Raw genomic sequence first — 25,290 nt, 5'->3', positions numbered from 1 at the left:
AGAAAATAGGCAGGTGGAGTTCTAATCGTTACCTGTCTTATGTGCGGCATTAAATCAACAATGCTGGGTGAAGAAGTGCGTATTTTGCGGATTGTTAATTGTGGTTGTGTTTTTTCAGGTCGTGCCCCTCTTTTGGCGTGGATTGTCGGACACTCTTTCGTATATTGGGGCGCCCTCCGGGCCGATGCGCGCGCGAATGGTAGGCAACTGGGTTTCGGCCGGGAGGCAGTGATCATCCGTTGGATGGGGACTCGTGGTATGTCGTGGCATAGTTTCTTGCCGGAATTCTCCCGCGCCGCCCGTCTGGATCGCCCCCCGGATATTCTAGTGGCTCACTTGGGGGGTAATGATTTGGGTGCAAAACCGGTGAGGGAACTCATTCGGGATATCCGTTACGACTTGTTGAGGCTGTGGGTATCTTTTCCCGGTATGCTGACAGTGTGGTCGGACATTGTGCCACGGAAGACGTGGCGGGAGGCCCATTCCCATAAAGGGATTAACAGAGCCAGGGTAAAATTGAACAGGATGGTGGCGAGTTTTGTGTCCCGGAATGGGGGTATTGCCGTGAGGCATTTCGAGCTAGAGGCCGGGGTCGGTAATTTCTGGAGGGATGATGGAGTGCATCTTAACGAGATCGGGATGGATTTATGGGTGCTCGGTCTACAGGAAGGAGTAGAAAGAGCTTTGGCGGTGGTGGGGCACTCACGAGCCTGAGGTGGTCAGGGCTGTTCGTGTGTGGCGGGGGGTGGGGTTCTTGGAGTTGGTGATGATGCTGATAGGGTTGATCTGGCTTTTGGTACGGGCTCTGGACGGGGTGTTTACCTCGGGAGCTTTGTGGTTGGTTTGCCCGAAGTGGGTTACATGGTGCCCTCGAGCTGGTGGTTACGGCTGAGGGTAAATACGTGTTTTTTGGTCAAAATTTTGGGTAGGCTCTCTGCCTATTATGAGCCAGATTTTTTAGCTCCAAGAGCCCCCCCCTCGAGGTTTTATATTTACTGTTTACATGTTGTTATTTATGTATTTGTTTGTTAATAAAATGGCCGCTGTGGCCAAATTATCCAAAAAAGAAATTAACGTGGTGGTGTGTTTTCTTGGGTAATAAATGGAGAGGTTAAGAGGGGCAAGGTAGTTGGGGGTGGGGGATGCCTTACGGAAAGGATCCTTTATTGGCCATACGCAGTCAAGAGGGGGGGCTGTATGGGGCGCAGCTAAAAGGAGGCCCCCACATGACTGCGTTGCCATGGGAGCAGTGCAGTAGGTTTTTTAAATTAAGAGAAAAGGGGCCCGGGGATTGGGAGAGTAGAATTGGGGGTGGGGATTTATTAAAAAAGGGAGGTGGGGACTTGGGAAAGTGCGGGAAAAGGGAGATCAGTCATCTTGGACGGGCGAAGTGAGTCCCTCCCACCCTCCCTGTTTTTAGTGGTACTATGAGGCAACGTATTTTAGTCGAGATCGGCGAGTTCGTCAATTCTTAATATAAAAAAAAAAAAAAAAAAAAAAAAAAAAGAAGGGGTCTTTTAAATTATGTTTTCTTTTCTGTTTGATTTATTGAAGGTCAAGAATTCTGTATTATTGTCACAGTGGCGTTGGCGGGGGGTGGGGTTCTTGGAGTTGGTGATGATGCTGATAGGGTTGATCTGGCTTTTGGTACGGGCTCTGGACGGGGTGTTTACCTCGGGAGCTTTGTGGTTGGTTTGCCCGAAGTGGGTTACATGGTGCCCTCGAGCTGGTGGTTACGGCTGAGGGTAAATACGTGTTTTTTGGTCAAAATTTTGGGTAGGCTCTCTGCCTATTATGAGCCAGATTTTTTAGCTCCAATAGCCCCCCCCTCGAGGTTTTATATTTACTGTTTACATGTTGTTATTTATGTATTTGTTTGTTAATAAAATGGCCGCTGTGGCCAAATTATCCAAAAAAGAAATTAACGTGGTGGTGTGTTTTCTTGGGTAATAAATGGAGAGGTTAAGAGGGGCAAGGTAGTTGGGGGTGGGGGATGCCTTACGGAAAGGATCCTTTATTGGCCATACGCAGTCAAGAACAGAATTACCATTTTTCAGTTGCAGAACTTTTTTAAAAATTCAATAAAGAGTAATCAAAATGTGATATGTAGCCTAAAATGGTATGGATAAATAAGTTAATTTGGTGCGCCAAAAAATGCAAGCCCTCATACAGCTCCATCGACGTAAAAAAAAAAACAGGTCTCAGGAAAGTAAAACGAGGAGCAAAAAAACCTGAAAAATATCGCCAAATTTTGAAATGGTTCAATGAGGGTTTTTTCAAGCGCTTTTGATGACTTTTCAGCTTCCTTTATATTTTGTTTGTACTTTTTTCATTTTTTTTATGTTCTGTAGATAAATGCTAGAAAAACACCTCACTTTGAGCTTGCAGTATTTTCGATAAAATGCCATTGACCTCTAAAACACTATAAAGAATTTCCCAAAATACAAAACTAATAAAAACTCTATGTATGTAGACTTATTATACTTTATTATAGACTTTAAAGTGTCAAACAATATACAAGACATTAGAACAATAGAAAAAAAATGTCATAAATTATAACTTAGCAATATCAATCCCTTTCTTGAACATTTCCAAGAAAAATAAAATCTTCCAAAAAATGGCTCAGAACTATTTAATATATGATACATCCAATTATAACCTGCCATATGATCTGACATGGAGATGCATGCTGGGCGGTACATTTGCTCACGTAAAAGTGCAACACGTGGAGAGCATCATGCACAGGTCCTATTGTAACTAATAGGAATCATGCATAATACTCTTCTGGAGCTGTACCACCTCAAGTACGGTAGGTAATAAATTAATACACAAAAATGAAACAAACACAATTAAAAGAATACTTAGAAATTACTAAAATATGTCACCACGTTATGATCATTGGGGATTCAAGCTTTAGGACTCCATCCAACCCAGAGAATGAAGGAGGTGTATCGCTTATTTAAGGATGTGTTCCCTTCATTGCGTTTTCCTGTAAGGTAACACTCTTAACCATTTACTGTAGCACAGCCTCCATTCATGTGCTACGACCAATTCGTAGGATTGGTGGGGTTCTCAGTGATTTTACCCCATCAATCATAAAGTGATGGCATATTATAGTTATCACTTTGTAATATGAGGATAATCTTTCAAGCCACCAACATCGATATTTTGGTTTCAATTTCGACTGTGATTGGCAAATGCCAATTAAAGTGTATAAGACAATAATTAAGAAACCCCCAAAATGTAGGTCTGTTACTAACCCATGTAATCATACTTACTTGTAAGGTGTTGACTGGAAAAGATGATATGGGAGGGAAGTCCATTATTTGAAGCTCGTGGACATGGCCATTCATGACAACAGCTGGTAGGAAGACACGTCGAGATTTGGTGGGAACACAGTTCTCGTTGAACTCGTTGTACATGAACTGATGCACAATTGCACTTTTCCCCACTCCTTGGGCCCCAAGTACCGCAATCTTGAAGGTCGTCACCATGCCTCCCTGGGCCGGTGGTGGGTAATTCCCTCACACGGTCCGTGGCGTTGGCAAGATGGTTGCACTGAGGCATATTCCAGAGGCTGCAGGCTCAGCCACATTCAGGAAGCATCTCCTTGGAGAAAAGGAGGCTGCACAAGCAATAAGAAACAAAAGCATCACTATACTAAAGTGAAAAAGTTGCATTTAATCAAGTTTTTTAAAATGCAAGTGTAGAACTATTGTAGTTGTTTGCATAACACCTTATAATAAAATGCACTTTATGAGTTTACTTCTAACTATGTCCAAATAAAAAAAAGTTTGGGGCATTGAGTTGCATATAAAGAAAATACATGGCTGTAATGGAGCTGTAATAGAGACTAAAGTGATATCTTTAGTGAATAAATCAGCTTTGTGGCTTTTCTTTAACCCCTTTCTGACAATAATAATCCATCCTTGTGCGACCCTGGGCTTATTTGACCAGGGACATATTATTATGTTATCGCAATTGCCTGCGCACAAATGCTGTGCGCGGGCGATCGCCGCCCATTGTCAGCTCATTCTGACAACTGACACCCAGTGCTAAGTGTCAGGAGCGGTTACGCACCGCTCCCGGAACTTTAACCCCCTAAATGCTGCAATTGAACGTGATTGCAGCATTCTGGGACCCAGCAGAGGGATGACAGCCTTTGTGCCCTTGGATTGGAGACCCTGCGGCATGACACTGGTTCCTGATAGTTGCCACGGTGAATCGAATGTGGTCATGACAACATCCGGGTCACCAGAGATAGGAAAGTTGCTGATCATGTGCAGTGCATGATCAGCAACTTTCTTTGCCAGTGCAGAGCTGACAGTTTGTACAGCACAGGGATGCTGCCGCATCCCCATGTTGTACAAGCGTTCAGGCTGCAGAAATGATAGTCCCATAGTGGGACAATGTAAAAAAGTTTAAAAAAAAAAAGTTAATTTTTTTTTTAAAGTAAAACTATTTTAAAAATAAAATAATAATAAAAAATAAAAAGATATTGTATCCATAAACAATTATTTGCATGAAAAATACATAAAGAATAAAAGTATACATATTTGGTATCTTAGCAAGGTCCAGGCAATATTTGATGCTCTATGGAAGGCGGGGTTTTCCAAAAACCCGAAGAAGTGTGCCTTGGCTATGGATACTTGGGCTATGTTGTAGGCAGGGGCGAAATAAAGCCCCAGATAAAGTTGAGGCGATCCAGGGCTGGCCACAACCCCTCTCAAAGCAGCAATTCAGGGCATTCCTGGGTACTGGGTATTGTAGGCTATTACTGCTGGTTTATCTCAAACTTTGCCATGGTAGCTGCCTCTCTGACAGACCTCCTTAAAGGGACAAAGTCAGCTATGGCTAAGTGATCCCCAGAAGCTGAGACGGCCTTCTAGGAACTGAAGCTGGCCCTGTGCAAACAGCTGGTGCTGGTAGCACCTGATTTCTCCAAGGAGTTTGTGGTCCAGACAGACGTGTCGGATGTCCGGCTGGGTGCTTTCTTATCTCAAGAGGTGAACGGGGAAAAGCACCCCATCATGTATCTTAGCCAGAAGTTGCTATCCTGCGAGAAAAACTATTCCATAGTGGAGAAGAAATGTTTTGCCTCAAGTGAGCGTTGGACTCTCTACGGTACTATCTCTTAGGCAGGAAGTTCAGACTAGTGTCAGACCATGCCCCACTGAAGTGGATGAGGGAAAAGAAAGGGAACAATGTCCGAGTGACTAGATGGTTTCTAGCACTTCAGGATTTTAACTTCCATGTGGAGCATAGACAAGAGAACCGGCATGGCAATGCTGACACTCTATCGAGGATCCACTGTTTGTTGGCATTAGGTGCCAAGCCCCCCTGGCTTTGGGCAGAGGAGGAGAGTATTATTATTATTTATTTATATAGCACCATTGATTCCATGGTGCGTTACATGAGAAGGGGTTACATACAAGTTACAGATATCACTTACAGTAAACAAACTAACAATGACAGAATGATACCGAGGGGCGAGGACCCTGCCCTTGCGGGCTTACATTCTACAGGATTATGGGGAAGGAGATAGTAGGTTGAGGGTTGCAGGAGCTCTGGTGTTGGTGAGGCGGTAGCTTCGATAGTGATGAGGCGGTAGCGGGGTCAGTGTAGGCTGTAGGCTTTCCTGAAGAGATGGGTGTTGTGAATTCTGTGGCAGAGCTCCCTCCTGTGGTCACAAGTGGTACTTTGGCTGATTCTCTCTGGGAGCTTCCGTTTGTGGAGAAAACTGGTACTGCTGCTTCTGAGTTTCCTCCCTCAGGTGATCTGGTGAGGTCGTTAGGTGCTTCTCTACTTAACCCCACCTAATGCTTTGATTCATGCTTCCTGTCAATGTTCCAGTGTTGGACTTGTGTTTCTCTGGATCATTCCTGTGGCCTGCTGCTCTGCATAGCTAAGTGCTTCTTTGCTATTTGTTGCTATTTTTTCTGTCCAGCTTGTCTATTTGTTTTGCTGGAAGCTCTGGGACGCAAAGGGTGTACCTCCGTGCCGTTAGTTCGGTACGGAGGGTCTTTTTGCCCCTTTGCGTGGTTTTCTTTAGGGTTTTGTGTAGACCGCAAAGTTATCTTTCCTATCCTCGTTCTGTCTAGAATATCGGGCCTCACTTTGCTGAATCTATTAAATCCCTACGTTTGTTGTGTTTGGAGAGGATTAGGGATTGCGGTCTGCAGAGTTCCCACGTCTCAGAGCTCGTTCTATTATTTTGGGTTATTGTCAGATCACTGTATGTGCTCTGAACTCCATGTCCATTGTGATACTGAATTGCCTTTCATAACAGTACAGGAAGCCAAAAGTACTAATGATTCTCAATAGAGGGAAAAAAGAAGTTCTGAGACCATTTTTTTTTCTTGGCTTTGTGTTTTGTCTTTTTTTTCCCCTAGACATTTGGGTGGTTCAGTACACAGGTGTAGCGATGGACATTAGAAGTCTGTCTTCATTTGTGGATCAGCTCTCGGCAAGAGTACAAAAGATTCAAGACACTATTGATCAGAAATCTATGTTAGAACCAAGAATTCCTATTCCTGATTTGTTTTTTGGAGATAGAACTAAGTTTCTGAGTTTCAAAAATAATTGTAAGTTATTTCTGGCCTTGAAACCTCGTTCCTCTGGTGATCCAGTTCAACAGGTTTTGATTATTATTTCTTTTTTGCGCGGCGACCCTCAGGACTGGGCATTTTCTCTTGCGCCAGGAGATCCTGCATTAAGTAATATCAATGCGTTTTTCCTGGCGCTCGGATTGCTGTACGATGAGCCTAATTCAGTGGATCAGGCAGAAAAGAATTTGCTGGCTCTTTGTCAGGGTCAGGATGAGATAGAGGTATATTGCCAGAAATTTAGAAAATGGTCAGTGCTCACTCAATGGAATGAATCTGCGCTGGCAGCTATGTTCAGAAAGGGTCTCTCTGAAGCCCTTAAGGATGTCATGGTGGGATTTCCTATGCCTGCTGGTTTGAATGAGTCTATGTCTTTGGCTATTCAGATCGGTCAACGCTTGCGTGAGCGTAAATCTGTGCACCATTTGGCGGTATTACCTGAGCTTAAACCTGAGCCTATGCAGTGCGATAGGACTTTGACCAGAGTTGAACGGCAAGAACACAGACGTCTGAATGGGCTGTGTTTCTACTGTGGTGATTCCACTCATGCTATCTCTGATTGTCCTAAGCGCACTAAGCGGTTCGCTAGGTCTGCCACCATTGGTACGGTACAGTCAAAATTTCTTCTGTCCGTTACCTTGATCTGCTCTTTGTCATCATATTCTGTCATGGCGTTTGTGGATTCAGGCGCTGCTCTGAATTTGATGGACTTGGAATATGCTAAGCGTTGTGGCTTTTTCTTGGAGCCCTTGCAGTGTCCTATTCCATTGAGAGGTATTGATGCTACGCCTTTGGCCAAAAATAAGCCTCAATACTGGACCCAGCTGACCATGTGCATGGCTCCTGCACATCAGGAGGATATTCGCTTTCTGGTGTTGCATAATCTGCATGATGTGGTCGTGTTGGGGTTGCCATGGCTACAAGCCCATAATCCAGTATTGGATTGGAAATCCATGTCGGTGTCCAGCTGGGGTTGTCAGGGGCTACATGGTGATGTTCCATTTTTGTCAATTTCGTCATCCACCCCTTCTGAGGTTCCAGAGTTCTTGTCTGATTACCGGGATGTATTTGATGAGCCCAAGTCCGATGCCCTACCTCCGCATAGGGATTGTGATTGTGCTATCAATTTGATTCCTGGTGGTAAATTCCCAAAAGGTCGACTGTTTAATTTATCCGTGCCTGAGCACACCGCTATGCGCAGTTATGTGAAGGAATCCCTGGAGAAGGGGCATATTCGCCCGTCATCGTCGCCATTAGGAGCAGGGTTCTTTTTTGTAGCCAAAAAGGATGGTTCGCTGAGAACTTGTATAGATTATCGCCTTCTTAATAAGATCACTGTTAAATTTCAGTACCCCTTGCCTTTGTTATCTGATTTGTTTGCTCTGATTAAGGGGGCTAGTTGGTTCACCAAGATTGATCTTCGTGGTGCGTATAATCTGGTGCGAATCAGGCGAGGCGATGAATGGAAAACTGCATTTAATACGCCCGAGGGTCATTTTGAGTATCTAGTGATGCCATTCGGACTTGCCAATGCTCCATCAGTGTTTCAGTCCTTAATGCATGACATCTTCCGAGAGTACCTGGATAAATTCCTGATTGTGTACTTGGATGACATTTTGATCTTCTCGGATGATTGGGAGTCTCATGTGAAACAGGTCAGAACGATTTTTCAGGTCCTGCGTGCTAACTCTTTGTTTGTGAAGGGATCAAAGTGTCTATTTGGTGTGCAGAAGGTTTCATTTTTGGGGTTCATCTTTTCCCCTTCTACTATCGAGATGGATCCTGTTAAGGTCCAAGCCATCCATGATTGGACTCAGCCGACATCTCTGAAAAGTCTGCAAAAGTTCCTGGGCTTTGCTAATTTTTATCGTCGCTTCATCTGCAATTTTTCTAGTATTGCCAAACCATTGACCGATTTGACCAAGAAGGGTGCTGATTTGTTCAATTGGTCTTCTGCTGCTGTGGAAGCTTTTCAAGAGTTGAAGGGTCGTTTTTCTTCTGCCCCTGTGTTGTGTCAACCAGATGTTTCTCTTCCGTTCCAGGTCGAGGTTGATGCTTCTGAGATTGGAGCAGGGGCTGTTTTGTCGCAGAGAGGTTCTGATTGTTCAGTGATGAAACCATGCGCTTTTTTTTCCTAGGAAGTTTTCGCCTGCTGAGCGGAATTATGATGTGGGCAACCGAGAGTTGCTGGCCATGAAGTGGGCATTCGAGGAGTGGTGTCATTGGCTTGAAGGAGCTAAGCATCGCGTGGTGGTATTGACTGATCATAAGAACCTGACTTATCTCGAGTCTGCTAAGCGTTTGAATCCTAGACAGGCTCGTTGGTCGCTGTTTTTTGCCCGTTTTGAATTTGTGATTTCGTACCTTCCGGGCTCTAAAAATGTGAAGGCGGATGTTCTGTCTAGGAGTTTTGTGCCCGACTCTCCGGGTTTATCTGAGCCGGCGGGTATCCTCAAGGAAGGAGTAATTGTGTCTGCCATCTCCCCTGATTTACGGCGGGTGCTGCAAAAATTTCAGGCTAATAAACCTGATCGTTGTCCAGCGGAGAAACTGTTTGTCCCGGATAGGTGGACAAATAAAGTGATCTCTGAGGTTCATTGTTCGGTGTTGGCTGGTCATCCTGGAATCTTTGGTACCAGAGAGTTAGTGGCTAGATCCTTTTGGTGGCCGTCTCTGTCGCGGGATGTGCGTTCTTTTGTGCAGTCCTGTGGGATTTGTGCTCGGGCTAAGCCCTGCTGTTCTCGTGCCAGTGGGTTGCTTTTGCCCTTGCCGGTCCCGAAGAGACCTTGGACACATATCTCTATGGATTTTATTTCAGATCTTCCCGTCTCTCAAAAGATGTCAGTCATTTGGGTGGTCTGTGATCGCTTTTCTAAGATGGTCCATCTGGTACCCTTGTCCAAGTTGCCTTCCTCCTCTGATTTGGTGCCATTGTTCTTCCAGCATGTGGTTCGTTTGCATGGCATTCCAGAGAATATCGTTTCTGACAGAGGTTCCCAGTTTGTTTCGAGGTTTTGGCGAGCCTTTTGTGGTAGGATGGGCATTGACTTGTCTTTTTCCTCGGCTTTTCATCCTCAGACTAATGGCCAGACCGAACGAACCAATCAGACCTTGGAAACCTATCTGAGATGCTTTGTTTCTGCCGATCAGGATGACTGGGTGTCCTTTTTGCCTTTGGCTGAGTTCGCCCTTAATAATCGGGCTAGCTCGGCTACCTTGGTTTCGCCATTTTTCTGCAATTCTGGGTTCCATCCTCGTTTCTCTTCAGGACAGGTTGAGTCTTCGGACTGTCCTGGTGTGGATACTGTGGTGGACAGGTTGCAGCAGATTTGGACTCATGTAGTGGACAATTTGACCTTGTCCCAGGAGAAGGCTCAACGTTTCGCTAATCGCAGACGCCGTGTGGGTCCCCGACTTCGTGTTGGGAATCTGGTTTGGTTATCTTCTCGTCATATTCCTATGAAGGTTTCCCCTCCGAAGTTTAAACCTCGTTTCATTGGTCCTTATAGGATTTCTGAGGTTATTAATCCTGTGTCTTTTCGTCTGACCCTCCCAGATTCTTTTTTCATACATAACGTCTTCCATAGGTCATTGTTGCGGAGATACGTGGCACCTATGGCTCCATCTGTTGACCCTCCTGCCCCGGTTTTGGTGGAGGGGGAATTGGAGTATATTGTGGAGAAGATTTTGGATTCTCGTGTTTCAAGACGGAAACTCCAGTATCTGGTTAAATGGAAGGGTTATGCTCAGGAGGATAATTCCTGGGTTTTTGCCTCTGATATCCATGCTCCCGATCTTGTTCGTGCCTTTCATGTGGCTCATCCTGGTCGGCCTGGGGGCTCTGGTGAGGGTTCGGTGACCCCTCCTCAAGGGGGGGGTACTGTTGTGAATTCTGTGACAGAGCTCTCTCCTGTGGTCACAAGTGGTACTTTGGCTGATTCTCTCTGGGAGCTTCCGTTTGTGGAGGAAACTGGTACTGCTGCTTCTGAGTTTCCTCCCTCAGGTGATCTGGTGAGGTCGTTAGGTGCTTCTCTACTTAACCCCACATAATGCTTTGATTCATGCTTCCTGTCAATGTTCCAGTGTTGGACTTGTGTTTCTCTGGATCATTCCTGTGGCCTGCTGCTCTGCATAGCTAAGTGCTTCTTTGCTATTTGTTGCTATTTTTTCTGTCCAGCTTGTCTATTAGTTTTGCTGGAAGCTCTGGGACGCAAAGGGTGTACCTCCGTGCCGTTAGTTTTTGCCCCTTTGCGTGGTTTTCTTTAGGGTTTTGTGTAGACCGCAAAGTTATCTTTCCTATCCTCGTTCTGTCTAAGAATATCGGGCCTCACTTTGCTGAATCTATTTCATCCCTACGTTTGTCTTTTCATCTTACTCACAGTCATTATATGTGGGGGGCTGCCTTTTCCTTTGGGGTATTTCTCTGAGGCAAGGTAGGCTTATTTTTTCTATCTTCAGGCTAGTTAGTTTCTCAGCCTGTGCCGAGTTGCATAGGGAGCGTTAGGCGCAATCCACGGCTGCCTCTAGTTGTGTTTGGAGAGGATTAGGGATTGCGGTCTGCAGAGTTCCCACGTCTCAGAGCTCGTTCTATTATTTTGGGTTATTGTCAGATCACTGTATGTGCTCTGACCTCCATGTCCATTGTGATACTGAATTGCCTTTCATAACAGATGGGTTTTCAGGTTCCGTCTGAAGGATCCGAATGTGGTTGATAGTGAACGTGTTGGGGCAAAGAATTCCAGAGGATGGGGATATTCGGGAGAAGTCTTGGAGGTGGTTGGATGAGGAGCGAATAAGTGTGGAGGAGAGAAGGAGGTCTTGGGCGGACCGGAGATCACGTGAGGGAAGATATCGGGAGATTAGTTCAGAGATATATGGAGGAGACAGGTTGTGGATGGCTTTGTAGGGCGGTATTAGTAATTTGAACTGGATACGCTGAGGAAATGGGAGCCAGTGAAGAGATTTGCAGAGGGGGGAAGCAGAGGAGTAGCGAGGAGAGAGATGAATTAGTCGGGCAGCAGAGTTAAGAATGGACTGGAGAGGTGTAAGGGTGTTAGCAGGGAGGTCACAGAAAAGGATGTTGCTGTAGTCAAGGCGGGAGATGATGAGGGTGTGCACAAGCATTTTAGTAGATTGACGGTTGAGGAAAGGACTGATTCTGGAGATATTTTTGAGCTGGAGGCGACAGGAGGTGGAAAGAGCTTGGATGTGCGGTTTGAAGGACTGGGCAGAGTCAAAGGTTACTCTGAGGCAGCGGACTTCCGGTACGGGGGAAAGCATGATGACATTGATTGCGATAGATAGGTCAGGTAAGGAAGATCTATGGGATGGAGGAAAGATGATGAGTTCAGATTTGTCCACATTGAGTTTGAAGAAGCGAGAGGAGAAGAAGGAGGATATGGCTGATAGGCACTCTGGGATTCTGGATAGCAGAGCAGTGATGCCTGGGCCAGAGAGGTAGATCTGAGTCATCAGCATAGAGGTGGTACTGGAATCCATGGGACTTTATGAGTTGTCCCAAGCCAAGTGTATAGATGGAGAAGAATAGGGGTCCTAGAACAGAGCCTTGGGGGACTCCAACAGAGAGAGGGTGGGATGAGGAGGTAGTGTGGGAGTGGGAGACGCTGAATGTGCGGTTGGAAAGGTACGAGGAGATCCAGGATAGGGCGAGGTCTTTGATGCCAAAGGATGAGAAAATTTGTAGTAAGAGGCAGTGGTCAACCATGTCGAAAGCAGAGGACAGGTCTAGAAGGAGGAGTACAGAGTATTGTCCATTAGCTTTCGCGGTAAGTAGGTCGTTAGTGATTTTGGTCAGGGCTGTCTCAGTTGAGTGATGGGGCGGAAACCAGATTGTAGATTGTCAAAGAGCAAGTTAGATGAGAGGTGGGAGGAAAGTTCAGAGTGGACGTGCTGCTCCAGGAGTTTGGAAGCGAATGGGAGCAGTGATATTAGGCGATAGCTGGACATAGCAGTTGGATCGAGGGTTGGCTTTTTAAGGATATGCGTGATTGTGGCATGTTTGAAAGCAGAAGGGAAGGTGCCAGAAGATAGTGATAGGTTGAAGAGGTGGGTTAGGGATGGGATAAGTGCGGTGGTGAGGTTGGGGAGGAGGTGGCTTTGGGATGGGGTCGAGCACACAGGTGGTGATGTGCGATTTGGACAGGAGACAATTAAGCACCCCTTCAGTGATGTATGTAACATTGCCGCCGGATGAGTCTTTGAGGGGAGATATGTGTCATCACGGCTGTTAGCTGCAGTGATGTGAGCTCGGAAGCATGCTCTGGCACATATAGTACTGAGAGAGTTATTTGGCCATTCTAGGGCCGGGTTTTATGAGCGGTCATAAGAGATGGGTGGGAATGACCACTCACATATCCCAACACCCAGGGGCGTGGTGTGAGTTTGGCAGATAAAAAGGAGGCCGAATCTCTGATTTAGTGTCTGTGGCTAGAGGTGTGGAGACCTCCAGTATGTGTTCCTAAATACACTGACCTGAGCGGGCAGACCCGCACTGCTATATGTACTATTTACTTGCAGTTCGTGTTCACCTTCAGTGTGTGTTGCAAAAGGCACTGACCTGAACGGGCGGACCCGGAATACCATATGGAATATTTGTTTTCAGTTTGTTTTCACTTTGTGCCTGACAAGGCTCTGCTTTGTTTTGCCCAGAGCAATGTATGAAGTTAAATAAACTTGCCTGGACTTTGCATGAAAACGGCCTCCTGTGCCTACCTCAAGAGCAGCTGAGTACAAACTGCTACAATGGCTATGCTAAACACAAAAGGGGAGAAGCCAGCGCTGCTTGTGGTCAGAACGCAATACAAAAAATGCAAATGCACATATTAATTTCTGATTGTATATCAAAATGAGACATTTAGCAAACAATTGATTAATTCTTTGAGCCACCCCGCCACGTCACGGCATTCTCTTGGGGCAGTCCTGCTCTACGATTTTTATATTCGCTGTGCCATTACGGCCTCCTCAATATGTTAGGAGAAAGACCACGTTAGTCCCACTCATCTTTTTTTTTGTTTTATTCACTGTGCCTAAATGTGTTAAAAGTGGGACCATATTCACCTGGTCGACCGTTATTGTCGCATACCCTTTCTGGCGCCATGGGAGTGATTCGGAAAAGCTACAGGTACTGTTTGCATTCAAATCATTGTGACCAAATGCCTTGACCCCTTGTATTCGTCATACAACCACAATCCCTAATGACACCTTCATGAGTCTACAAATCCTAAAATGGATTCACTCTCATATCAAAATTAATTTAGACCCTAGACTTCCATACATAATTTAGAATTAAAACATAAATAACAATTATTCACAAAAAGCAGTACTTGCTTATGTTTTTTATTTTACAATCGTTTTTGGAGTTGCATTTCTCCTTTTTGTTAAAAGCATCTACTAAAAATAGCCTGGTTATCATTTGTCAATCCATTGAGATCACCAGTATTCAGCTTTAACCCCAGCTGCAATTTTGGCATGCTAGATTTGTCTCTTGTGCAGGCTGAAAGTTTAGTGTTGAAAAAAAGTCATATTTCATAGAATCAAGTTTTGGCACTAGGGAAGGGGGAAGTGGAGACCCCTAGGCAGATCTGACCACTCTCTGACTCCCCTAATATCCCTACATAGGTTCCATACCTATCACCGAGCAGGAGCCTAATCCGTGACTGCCCCTAACAAAATGCCCTAGATGGGGGGGACAGGGTGTGCGTTAGTCAGCCCCCACTACAACTAATGATAACACAGGTAGAGAAACGGGGGAATACACTTAGCTTGAGAAGACACAAGAGAGATCACGTCAACAATCCTCCAAGAGAACTCCAAGAAGATAATAGTCTACTACTAGCACTTTGAACCAGGACAAAGGAAGATACAGTACAGACCAGAAGTTTGGATACACCTTCTCGTTTAAAGATTTTTCTGTATTTTCATGACTATGAAAATTGTAGATTCACACCAAAGGCATCAAAACTGTGAATTAACACATGTGGAATTATATACTTAACAAAAAAGTGTGAAACAACTGAAATTATGTCTTATATTCTAGGTTCTTCAAAGTAGCCACCTTTTGCTTTGATGACTGCTTTGCACACTCTTGGCATTCTCTTGATGAGCTTCAAGAGGTAGTCACCGGAAATGGTTTTCACTTCACAGGTGTGCCCTGTCAGGTTTAATAAGTGGGATTTCTTGCCTTATAAATGGGGTTGGGACCATCAGTTGTGTTGAGCAGAAGTCTGGTGGATACACAGCTGAAGGTCCTACTGAATAGACTGTTAGAATTTGTAATATGTCAAGAAAAAAGCAGCTAAGTAAAGAAAAATGAGTGTCCATCATTACTTTAAGAAATGAAGGTCAGTCAGTCTGAAAAATTGGGAAAACTTTGAAAGTGTCCCCAAGTGCAGTTGCAAAAACCATCAAGCGCTACAAAGAAACTAGCTCACATGGGGACCGCCCCAGGAAAGGAAGACCAAGAGTCACCTTTGCTTCTGAGGATAAGTTTATCCGAGTCACCAGCCTCAGAAATCGCAGGTTAACAGCAGCTCAGATTAGAGACCAGGGTCAATGCCACACAGAGTTCTAGCAGCAGACACATCTCTACAACAACTGTCAGGGGCGTCGCTACCATGTGGCAAGTTGAGTACTTTGCCTCAAGCGGCATTGCCTTCAATGGAGAGAGAGGGAGGCAGATTCTGCCGCTATAGTGACTAAATTTGCATCCTGAATCCTTCCTTCCAGCCCTCCCCGCCTCATGTGACCGGTCACATGATCGTGACATCATCACAGGTCCTGAAGCTGCTACTCTCCTGCATCTGCTTGGGCTGCTCAAAGAAGGCTGTTCTGGTTTCTGTGCACACAGGAACTGTGATGAGGTCACAGGAGGGGAGGAGTCAAGGGTCACATGATCAGTGGCCTTGGTGTATGCATGCAGGACTCTGCTGTGCTGGTTGTCTTGATGCTGGATGAGGGGAAGTTTATGTGTGGGGTCAGGAGAGGTTTACAGTGTGGATGTAGTGGAGCCGTGTGTGCGAGGTGTATGGAGCGAAGGGTGGAGATAAGGGGAGGGGGAAAAATAATAAATTACTGATAGGGGTCTGTTATAAATCTCCAAAAATAATGGAAGCAATGGAGAATATCCTCGTAAAGCAAATAGATGAAGCTGCGACTCAAGGAGAAGTCATTATTATGGGGGACTTCAACTACCCTGAAATAGATTGGGGTACAGAAACCTGCAGTTCCAGCAAAGGTAATCGGTTTTTGACAACTATGAGAGACAATTACCTTTCCCAACTGGTTCAGGACCCAACAAGAAGGGGGGCACTGCTAGACCTAATATTAACCAACAGGCCAGACCGCATAGCAAATGTAAGGGTTGAGGGTCACTTGGGGAATAGTGATCACAAAATAATAAGTTTTCATGTATCCTTTAATAAGATTTGTAGTAGAGGGCTTACAAGGACACTAAATTTTAGGAGGGCAAATTTCCAACAGATGAGAGATGAGAGATGATCTTGGTGCAATTAACTGGGACGATATCCTGAGACACAAAAATACACAAAGAAAATGGGAGACATTTATTAGCATCCTGGATGGGACCTGTGCACAGTATATACCGTATGGGAATAAACATACTAGAATTAGGGGGAAACCAATATGGCTTAATAGAGCTGTAAGGGGCGCAATAAGTGACAAAAAGAAAGTATTTAGAGAATAAAAGAAAGTAGGTAGTGAGGAGACATTAAATAAATACAGAAAATTAAATAAATTCTGTAAAAAGCAAATCAAGGCAGCAAAGATTGAGACAGAGAGACTCATTGCCAGAGAGAGTAAAAATAATCCTAAAATATTCTTTAACTACATAAATAATAAGAAACTAAAAAATGATAGTGTTGGCCCCTTTAAAAATAGTCTGGGTGAAATGGTGGATGAGAATGAGGAAAAAGCCAATATGCTAAATGACTTTTTTTCATCAGTATTTACACAAGAACAGAGGGTGATAACATTCTAATTATTGAAAACAATAGCATTTGCATAATAATTTGGAACACGGTGTACGGATAGACCAAGGTCTTTAGACATAAAACAGGAACAGTGGAAACTGACATGGTGGTAAACTACATTTGGTGTAGGTGTTAATGGAAAAGGGATCCATTATGAGTTTTTGGTCCTGAATGATTTCCATGTACAGATCTGATCGACAATTTATTCAAGTTAAACAAAATAAATATACAAATATAAAATTAAATTGTGGTCTCACCATTGCAAATATTACTGTGAACTATTGACAATAATCCAAGATGGTCAGCAGATGAATGACTTTCAGAAATCCTTATCAAATATGGCAAAGGATCTTGCGGTCAAGTGAGTACACGATTTTCTCCAGTTTAAAAGCAATGTAGAATATCATACAGGAAATTTTCAGTATGAGACAGCAGATCATCAAGAAATCTTAAGAAGTCTTTTACACCACTACTTTTGCATAGTAGTGCAGTCCTGTAATATAACCGTGAAATACCTTTTCCATTTCTCCTTACACTTTTGACACTGAGTGTCAGAAAGATTTTTTTCCTTTTCTTCCTTGCAGGCTGATCGTCACATATGGATCTATCAGATAAATTAATACTTCATATATATACGGATGGAACAGGAAAGAGGCCAAAAATGCTGAAGGACCAAAGGTTCGTGCTGAGGAGGGAAAAAAATATCATTTTAAATTTAAGCAACAACTATAGACATGCAACTAGTCACTGAATGTGAATTATTTCTTACTGGAAATCCCCTACAAGGATATGTAATTAGCTTATACTGTCAGTTTGGGTTGACAAACTCGGTTTAAAGGGAATATGTCACCTGTTTTTTGCTATGTAATCTGAGAGCAGCATTACATGGAGAAATAGAACCTAATTTCAGCGATGTGTCCCTGAGCTGCTAATGTAGTTTTAATAAAATCACAGTTTTCTCTGCAGCAGATCTACCAGTTCTTTGAATGCTGAGCTTTGTAAGGCCCCACCCACACCACTGGCAGCCTTCTCTGTACACAGTGCATAGGCAGAAAGCTGCCAAACAGTGGCTGGGGGCGGGGTTACACAGAGCAGCACAAGTCAACCAGTCTTCTAGTGATAATCCCCTGTTGATAAAACACCGATTCCAGTGATGTCACTTACTAGACTGCTTGTTGTAGTTTAACCCCTTAGTGACAGAGCCAATTTGGTACTTAATGACCGAGCCAATTTTTGCAATTCTGACCACTGTCACTTTATGAGGTTATCACTCTGGAACGCTTCAACGGATCCCGCTGATTCTGAGATTGTTTTTTCGTGACATATTGTACTTCATGTTAGTGGTAACATTTCTTCGATATTACTTGCGATTATTTATGAAAAAAAAACGGAAATATGGCGAAAATTTTTAAAATTTTGCAATTTTCAAACTTTGTATTTTTATGCCCTTAAATCAGAGAGATATGTCATGAAAAATAGTTAATAAATAACATTTCCCACATGTCTACTTTACATCAGCACAATTTTGGAAACAAAATTTTTTTTTGTTAGGGAGTTATAAGGGTTAAAAGTTGACCAGCAATTTCTCATTTTTACAACACCATTTTTGTTTAGGGACCACATCACATTTGAAATCATTTTGAGGGCTCTATATGATAGAAAATAATGAAGTGTGACACCATTCTAAAAACTACACCCCTCAAGGTTCTCAAAACCACATTCAAGAAGTTTATTAACCCTTTACGTGCTTCACAGGAACTGAAACAATGTGGAAGGAAAAAATGAACATTTAACTTTTTTTTGCAAACATCTTAATTCAGAATTATTATTTTTTTTCACAAGTGTAAAAACAGAAATGTAACCATAAATTTTGTTATGCAATTTCTCCTGAATACGCCAATACCCCATATGTGGGGGTAAACCACTTTTTGAGCGCACCGCAGAACTTAGAAGTGAAGGAGCGCCGTTTGACTTTTTCAATGCAGAATTGGCTGGAATTGAGATCGGACGCCATGTCACGTTTAGAGAGCCCCTGATGTGCCTAAACAGTGGAAACTCCCCACAAGTGACACCATTTTGGAAACTAGACCCCTTAAGGAACTTATCTAGATGTGTGGTGAGCACTTTGAACCCCCAAGTGCTTCACAGAAGTTTATAACGTAGAGCCGTGAAAATAAAAAATCGCTTTTGTTTACACAAAAATGATCTTTTCGCCCACAAATTCTTATTTTCACAAGGGTAACAGGAGAAATTAGACCACAAAAGTGGTTGTGCGATTTCTCCTGAATGCGTTGATACCCCATATGTGAGGGTAAACCACTGTTTGGGCGCACCGCAGAGCTTGGAAGTGAAGGAGCGCCGTTTTACTTTTTCAATGTAGAATTGGCTGGAATTGAGATTGGACGCCATGTCGCGTTTGGAGAGCCCCTGATGTGCCTAAACAGTAGAAACCCCCCACAAGTGACCCCATTTTGGAAACTAGACCCCTTAAGGAACTTATCTAGATGTGTGGTGAGCACTTTGAACCCCCATGTGCTTCACAGAAGTTTATAATGTAGAGCCGTGGAAAAAAAAAAAATCGCATTTTTTCTACAAAAATTATCTTTTTGCCCACAAATTTTTATTTTCACAAGGGTAACAGGAGAAATTAGACCACTAAAGTTGTTGTGCAATTTCTCCTGAGTACGTCGATACCCAATATGTGGGGGTAAACCACTGTTTGGGCGCACCGCAGAGCTTGGAAGAGAAAGAGTGCCGTTTTACTTTTTCAATGTAGAATTGGCTGGAATTGAGATCGGATGCCATGTCGCGTTTGGAGAGCCCCTGATGTGCCTAAACAGTAGAAATCCCCCACAAGTGACCCCATTTTGGAAACTAGACCCCCCATGGAACTTATCTAGATGTGTGGTGAGAACTTTGAATGCCCAAGTGCTTCACAGAAGTTTATAATGCAGAGTCGTGAAAATAAAAAATATTTTTTTTTTTCCACAAAAAAGATTTTTTAGCCCCCAAGTTTTTATTTTCACAAGGGTAACAAGAGAAATTGGACCCCAAAAGTTGTTGTCCAATTTGTCCTGAGTATGCTGGTACCCCATATGTGGGGGTAAACCACTGTTTGGGCGCACGGCAGAGCTCGGAAGGAAGGAGCGCCGTTTTGGAATGCAGACTTTGATAGAATGGTCTGCGGGCATTATGTTGCGTTTGCAGAGCCCCTGATGTACCTAACCAGTAGAAACCCTCCAAAAGTGACCCCATTTTGGAAACTAGACCCCCCAAGGAACTTATCTAGATGTGTGGTGAGAACTTTGAATGTCCAAGTGCTTCACAGAAGTTTAGAATGCAGAGTCGTGAAAATAAAAAATATTTTTGTTTTCCACAAAAAAGATATTGTAGCCCCCAAGTTTTTATTTTCACAAGGGTAACAGGAGAAATTGGACTGCAATAGTTGTTGTCCAATTTATCCCGAGTACGCTGATGTGCCATATGTGGGGGTAAACCACTGTTTGGGCGCACGGCAGAGCTCGGAAGGGAAGGAGCGCCTTTTTGGAATGCAGACTTTGATAGAATGGTCTGTGGGCATTATGTTGCGATTGCAGAGCCCCTGATGTACCTAAACTGTAGTAACCCCCCACAAGTGACCCCATTTTGGAAACTAGACCCCCCAAGGAACTTATCTAGATGTGTGCTGAGAACTTTGAATGCCCAAGTGCTTCACAGAAGTTTAGAATGCAGAGTCGTGAAAATAAAAAAAAAAATTTTTTTCACAAAAAAGATATTGTAGCCCCCAAGTTTTTATTTTCACAAGGGTAACAGGAGAAATTGGACCACTAAAGTTGTTGTCCAATTTATCCGGAGTATGCTGATGCCCCATATGTGGGGGTAAACCACTGTTTGGGCGCACGGCAGAGCTCGGAAGGGAAGGAGCGCCGTTTTGGAATGCAGACTTAGATAGAATGGTCTGTGGGCGTTATGTTGCGTTTGCAGAGCCCCTGATGTACCTAAACAGTAGTAACCCCCCACAAGTGACCCCATTTTGGAAACTAGACCCCCCAAGGAAATTATATAGATGTGTGATGAGAACTTTGAATGCCCAAGTGCTTCACAGAAGTTTATAATGCAGAGTCATAAAAAAAAATATATATTTTTCCACAAAAAGGATTTTGTAGCCCCCAAGTTTTTATTTTCACAAGGGTAACAAGAGAAATTGGACCACAGAAGTTGTTGTCCAATTTATCCCGAGTATGCTGATGCCCCATATGTGGGGGTAACCCACTGTTTGGGCGTACGGCAGAGCTCAGAAGGGAGGGAGCACCATTTGACTTTTTCAGCGCAAAATTGGCTATCGTGTTTGGAGACCCCCTGATGTACCTAAACAGTGGAAACCCCCCAATTCTAGCTCCAACCCTAACCCCAACACACCCCTAACCCTAATCCCAACCTGATCCATAATCCTAATCACTAACCCTAACCATAATCACAACCCTTACCCCAAAACAACCCTAATGTCAACCCTAACCATAACCCTAATCAAAACCCTAAATCCAACACACCCCTAATCCTAATCTCAACCCTAACCTCAAACCTAACCCTAATCCCAATACACCCCTAATCACAACCCTAACCTTAACCCTAATCCCAAACCTAACCCTAATCCCAAACTTAACCCTAATGCCAACCCTAACCCTAATACTAACCCTAATCCAAACCCTAACCCTAATCCCAACTCTAACCCTAACTTTAGCCCCAACCCTAGCCCTAACTTTAGCCCCAACCCTAACCCTAAGGCTACTTTCACACTTGCGTTGTTTGGCATCCGTCGCAATCCGTCGTTTTGGACAAGAAACGGATCCTGCAAATGTATCCGCAGGATGCGTTTTTTGCCCATAGACTTATATTGCCGACTGATCGTGACGGATGGCCACACGTCGCGTCTGTCGTGCACTGGATCAGTGTTTTGGCGGACCGTCAGCACAAAAAAACGTTCAATGTAACGTTTTTTTGTACGTCGCATCCGCCATTTCTGACCGCGCATGCGTGGCCGTAACTCCGCCCCCTCCTCCCCAGGACATAGATTGGGCAGCGGATGCGTTGAAAAACTACATCCGCTGCCCACGTTGTGCACAATTTTCACAACGTGTGTCGGTATGTCCGGCCGATGCATTGCGACGGCCCCGTACCGACGTAACTGTGAAAGAAGCCTAACCCTAAATTTAGCCCCAACCCTAACCCTAAATTTAGCGCCAACCCTAACCCTAAATTTAGCCCTAACCCTAATCCTAGCCCTAACCCTACCCCTAACCCTAGCCCTACCCCTAGCCCTAACCCTACCCCTAACCCTACCCCTAACCCTAGCCCTAACCCTACCCCTGACCCTACCCCTAACCCTAACCCTAACCCTACCCCTAACCCTACCCCTAACCCTAATTTTAGCCCCAACTGCTCTTCTCCTGCCAGCCGGCAGATGGAGACAGATGGCGGGTGCACTGCGCATGCGCCCGCCATTTTCTTTTGCCGGAGGCCAGGAGGAGCAGCAGGAGGACCCAGGGACACAGGTGAGTATGGCAGGGTCCCCGAATCCCCCTATTTCTCTGTCCTCTGATGTGCGATCACATCAGAGGACAGAGAATTACACTTTGACTTTTTTTTTTTTTTTTGCGGTCGCCGGTAAACAGTTAATTACCGGCGATCGCAAAACAGGGGTCGGTAAAACCGACCCCGATCATGCTCTTTGGGGTCTCGGCTACCCCCGGCAGCCGAGACCCCAAAGATTCTCGCGGGGCCGGCCGGCGGGCGCACTGCGCATGCGCCCGCCATTTTGAAGACGGCGGCGCCCACCGGGAGCCACGAGGAGCATCGGGGGAGATAGGTAAGTATTGGGGGGCTACCTGGGACCCCTTTTCTCTGTCCTCCGATGTGCGATCACATCGGAGGACAGAGAAATTAAAAAGAGATCGCGTTTTTTTTGCGATCGCCGGTAAACGGTTAATTACCGGCGATCGCAAATGCGGTGTGGGTTAAAAAACCCCCGAATCATGTTCTCTGGGGTCTCGGCTACCCCCGGCAGCTGAGACCCTGGAGAAAATCCGACTCTGGGGGGGCGCTATTTACTTTTTCCACAGCGCCGTTAATTAACGGCGCTGTGGTTTAAGTACCCTTAGCGGCCGCCGTTAAAAGGCGTATCAGCGGTCGCTAAGGGGTTAAATAAAATCAGAGTTTCTGCCCCTACCTTATGATGCTCTCACATTAAACAGGAAAGACCTGCTGACAGATTCCCTTCAACATAAAAATGTTTTCAGAAAAAACAGATCTAAAAATTTGTCATTTTCTGATAAGACATTCTTTTTCATTTTTGATGTGCATATTTATACAGCAAATGGTTGGATCTCCAAGTGTTTGTAACCTAACTGCAATGGTTTTTTAATATTCAATAAAATGTGAAGATGAAAATTACTTGAAAAATTATATAATAATTACTGTGATCACACAATAGAAAAAATAGTAATTGTAAAGTCATCTGCATTTATAGATTTGATAAGGAAGAGCATTGACGTTAGCCAGATTCATTTTTGTAAGTCATCATCTGTGTGTGTTTTGTAATATAGCTGAAACACTTTTTAATCACAAGAAACACTGTGCCGAGTAGGATAATAATATATTGGAAATTACATGTACAGCTTTGTCATCCAGTAAATACCACATTCTGGGCTCTGGCTCGCTGGCAAAGAATGGAGTCGGGTCACTGATGGCTGATGCCAGGTCACTTAAAGCGAGACGTGACAGCTTTTCACAGTCACAGCTCAAAGCCCACATAAACGTAAGAACATGATGATTTCATTACAGACTAAAGAAGAGCCAAATCGGAACACAAACAGGAAGTACACAACAGTTGGTCGGCAATTCTTAATTGGATTTTGGTGGCTAAGCTGGACTGACATCTCTAGCTTCTACTATTAACAAGATGCCTGCTGGATGATAACCTTATTCACAGATAGCATTTTAGACTGTCGCCTTTGGAAATAATAACCATTTTATTTTCACATAATCCTTGTTAAGATCATTTTATGATAAAGTGCAAAGGGCAATTTCACAAGTGTGTACAAACACTGCTCACCACAATGTATATCTATACAGTTTATCTACACAACTACCTGCCATTGTCATTTAGATTTAAGAAAAAAAGAGAAAAACCATGTTGTTATGGTAGCCAAAAAAATACAAGTTCTGGTAACCAACATAAACGGAAATTATTTCAGAAAGATGTACAGTTGTGTGAGAAAGCGTTTGCCCCCTTCCTGATTTCCTAGTCTTTTGCATGTTTGTCATACTTAAATGTTTCAGATCACCAAACAAATATAAATGTTAGACAAAGGTAACACAAGTAAACACAGAATGTGTCTTTTAAAAGAAGGTCTATATTATTATGGGCCCTGTGTGAAAAAGTGATGTGCCCCTCCCCCCCTTAAAACATAAATTACCTGTGGTTTATTCCATCTTTGGGAAGCTGAGTTCAAATTCCCTAGCCACACTCAGGCATGATTACTGCTACACCTGTTCTCAATCAAGAAATCAGTTAAATAGGACCTGCCTGACAAAGTGTAGATCAAAAGCTCCTCAAAAGCTAGACATCATGCCGTGATCCGTAGAAATTCTGGAACAAATTAGAAACAAAGTAATTAAGATCTCTCAGTCTGGAAAAGGTTATAAAACCATTTCTAAAGCTTTGGGACCCCAGAGAACCACAGTCAGGGCGTTTGCGCTTTTTATGCGCATGCGTTTGATATTTCCAGGAGGGTGTGTCTCAATGGGCACATCTCAATCAGTTACTGGACATGCGCAGCCAAAGACATGCGTACGCATGAGTTCCCAAAGACTAATGCGTTTTTTTAACGCACTCATCCGCATGCACATGCCTGCGCATATTTGATGGAAATTTGCTACCTCAAAAATTCCAACATGGTGCGTTAGCAGCGCCCCGCCGCACACTGTGAAAAAACTCATGCATAAGTGGAGCGCCCCCAGTAGGGCAGTGAGGTACTCGGAGCCGGGCCCTTCGGTCCTCAAGGGGGATGTCACGGTGGCTGACCTGGTCTGTGGCCCTAGGGGCGTCCGCTGAAAAAATGGGGGAAAGGTCTTTAAAGGGATAATGTTTGTGACGCTACCTGTGGTATTTGGCCAGGGTGACCGATGCTGCTTAGGGGTCCGCTGGGGTGATATGATTTCAGCTAGTTGGTATACCTTCCCACAGGTGAAGTATGTCCCCAGGGCTTCCCAGAGTGTAGATGGTGGATGGTGTGAGGCGCAGTGAAGAACGAGGACACAAGGGTGCAGTCTCTTTACCTTTACTGAAGGCTTCAGCATCCACAGTCCAGAGCACCAGATCACAGGGCTGGCAGAGTCCGGCCGGTCTGAAGGCAAATCCAGAGTCCCCTTATCCAGGTGGAAATCAGTAGCCTTCCTCTAGCTCCTGAGTGTTGTAGACCCTCCCTGCTGAGCTTCTCAGTGAGGTCGTCACAACTGCTGTTGGTGTTCTAGATGTTAAGTCTTTCTCTCTGTCCCCCAGATGGATAGGAACAACCCGTATGACTCATGGCCTGATGCTTTTTACAGGGACCCTACCACGCCCCAGCCCCCACAAGTTGCCATTGTGCCTCCTGGGTATAAGGTCGGGCAACTAATAT

The 25,290-nt window shown here is 44.3% G+C and overlaps 1 protein-coding gene across 1 annotated transcript in view; it reads right to left on the bottom strand.

Annotated features, from left to right (window-relative positions):
- Window positions 1-25,290, bottom strand: part of RASL10B (RAS like family 10 member B) — a 230,769-nt gene that overhangs the window by 46,539 nt on the left and 158,940 nt on the right. Inside the window, exons 2-3 of the mRNA XM_069757266.1 lie at window positions 16,870-17,297; window positions 3,279-3,625 (exon numbers count right to left, since the gene is read on the bottom strand). Of these exons, the coding sequence (XP_069613367.1) occupies window positions 3,279-3,494 (216 nt within the window). The 5' untranslated portion in view covers window positions 3,495-3,625; window positions 16,870-17,297. The remainder of the gene's footprint in view (window positions 1-3,278; window positions 3,626-16,869; window positions 17,298-25,290) is intronic.

The sequence above is a fragment of the Ranitomeya imitator genome, chromosome 3 (assembly GCF_032444005.1).
Source record: "Ranitomeya imitator isolate aRanImi1 chromosome 3, aRanImi1.pri, whole genome shotgun sequence".
Lineage (NCBI taxonomy): Eukaryota > Metazoa > Chordata > Amphibia > Anura > Dendrobatidae > Ranitomeya > Ranitomeya imitator.
The sequence above is the reverse complement of the archived record's forward strand: the minus strand, read 5'-3'. Positions and strand labels throughout refer to the sequence as shown.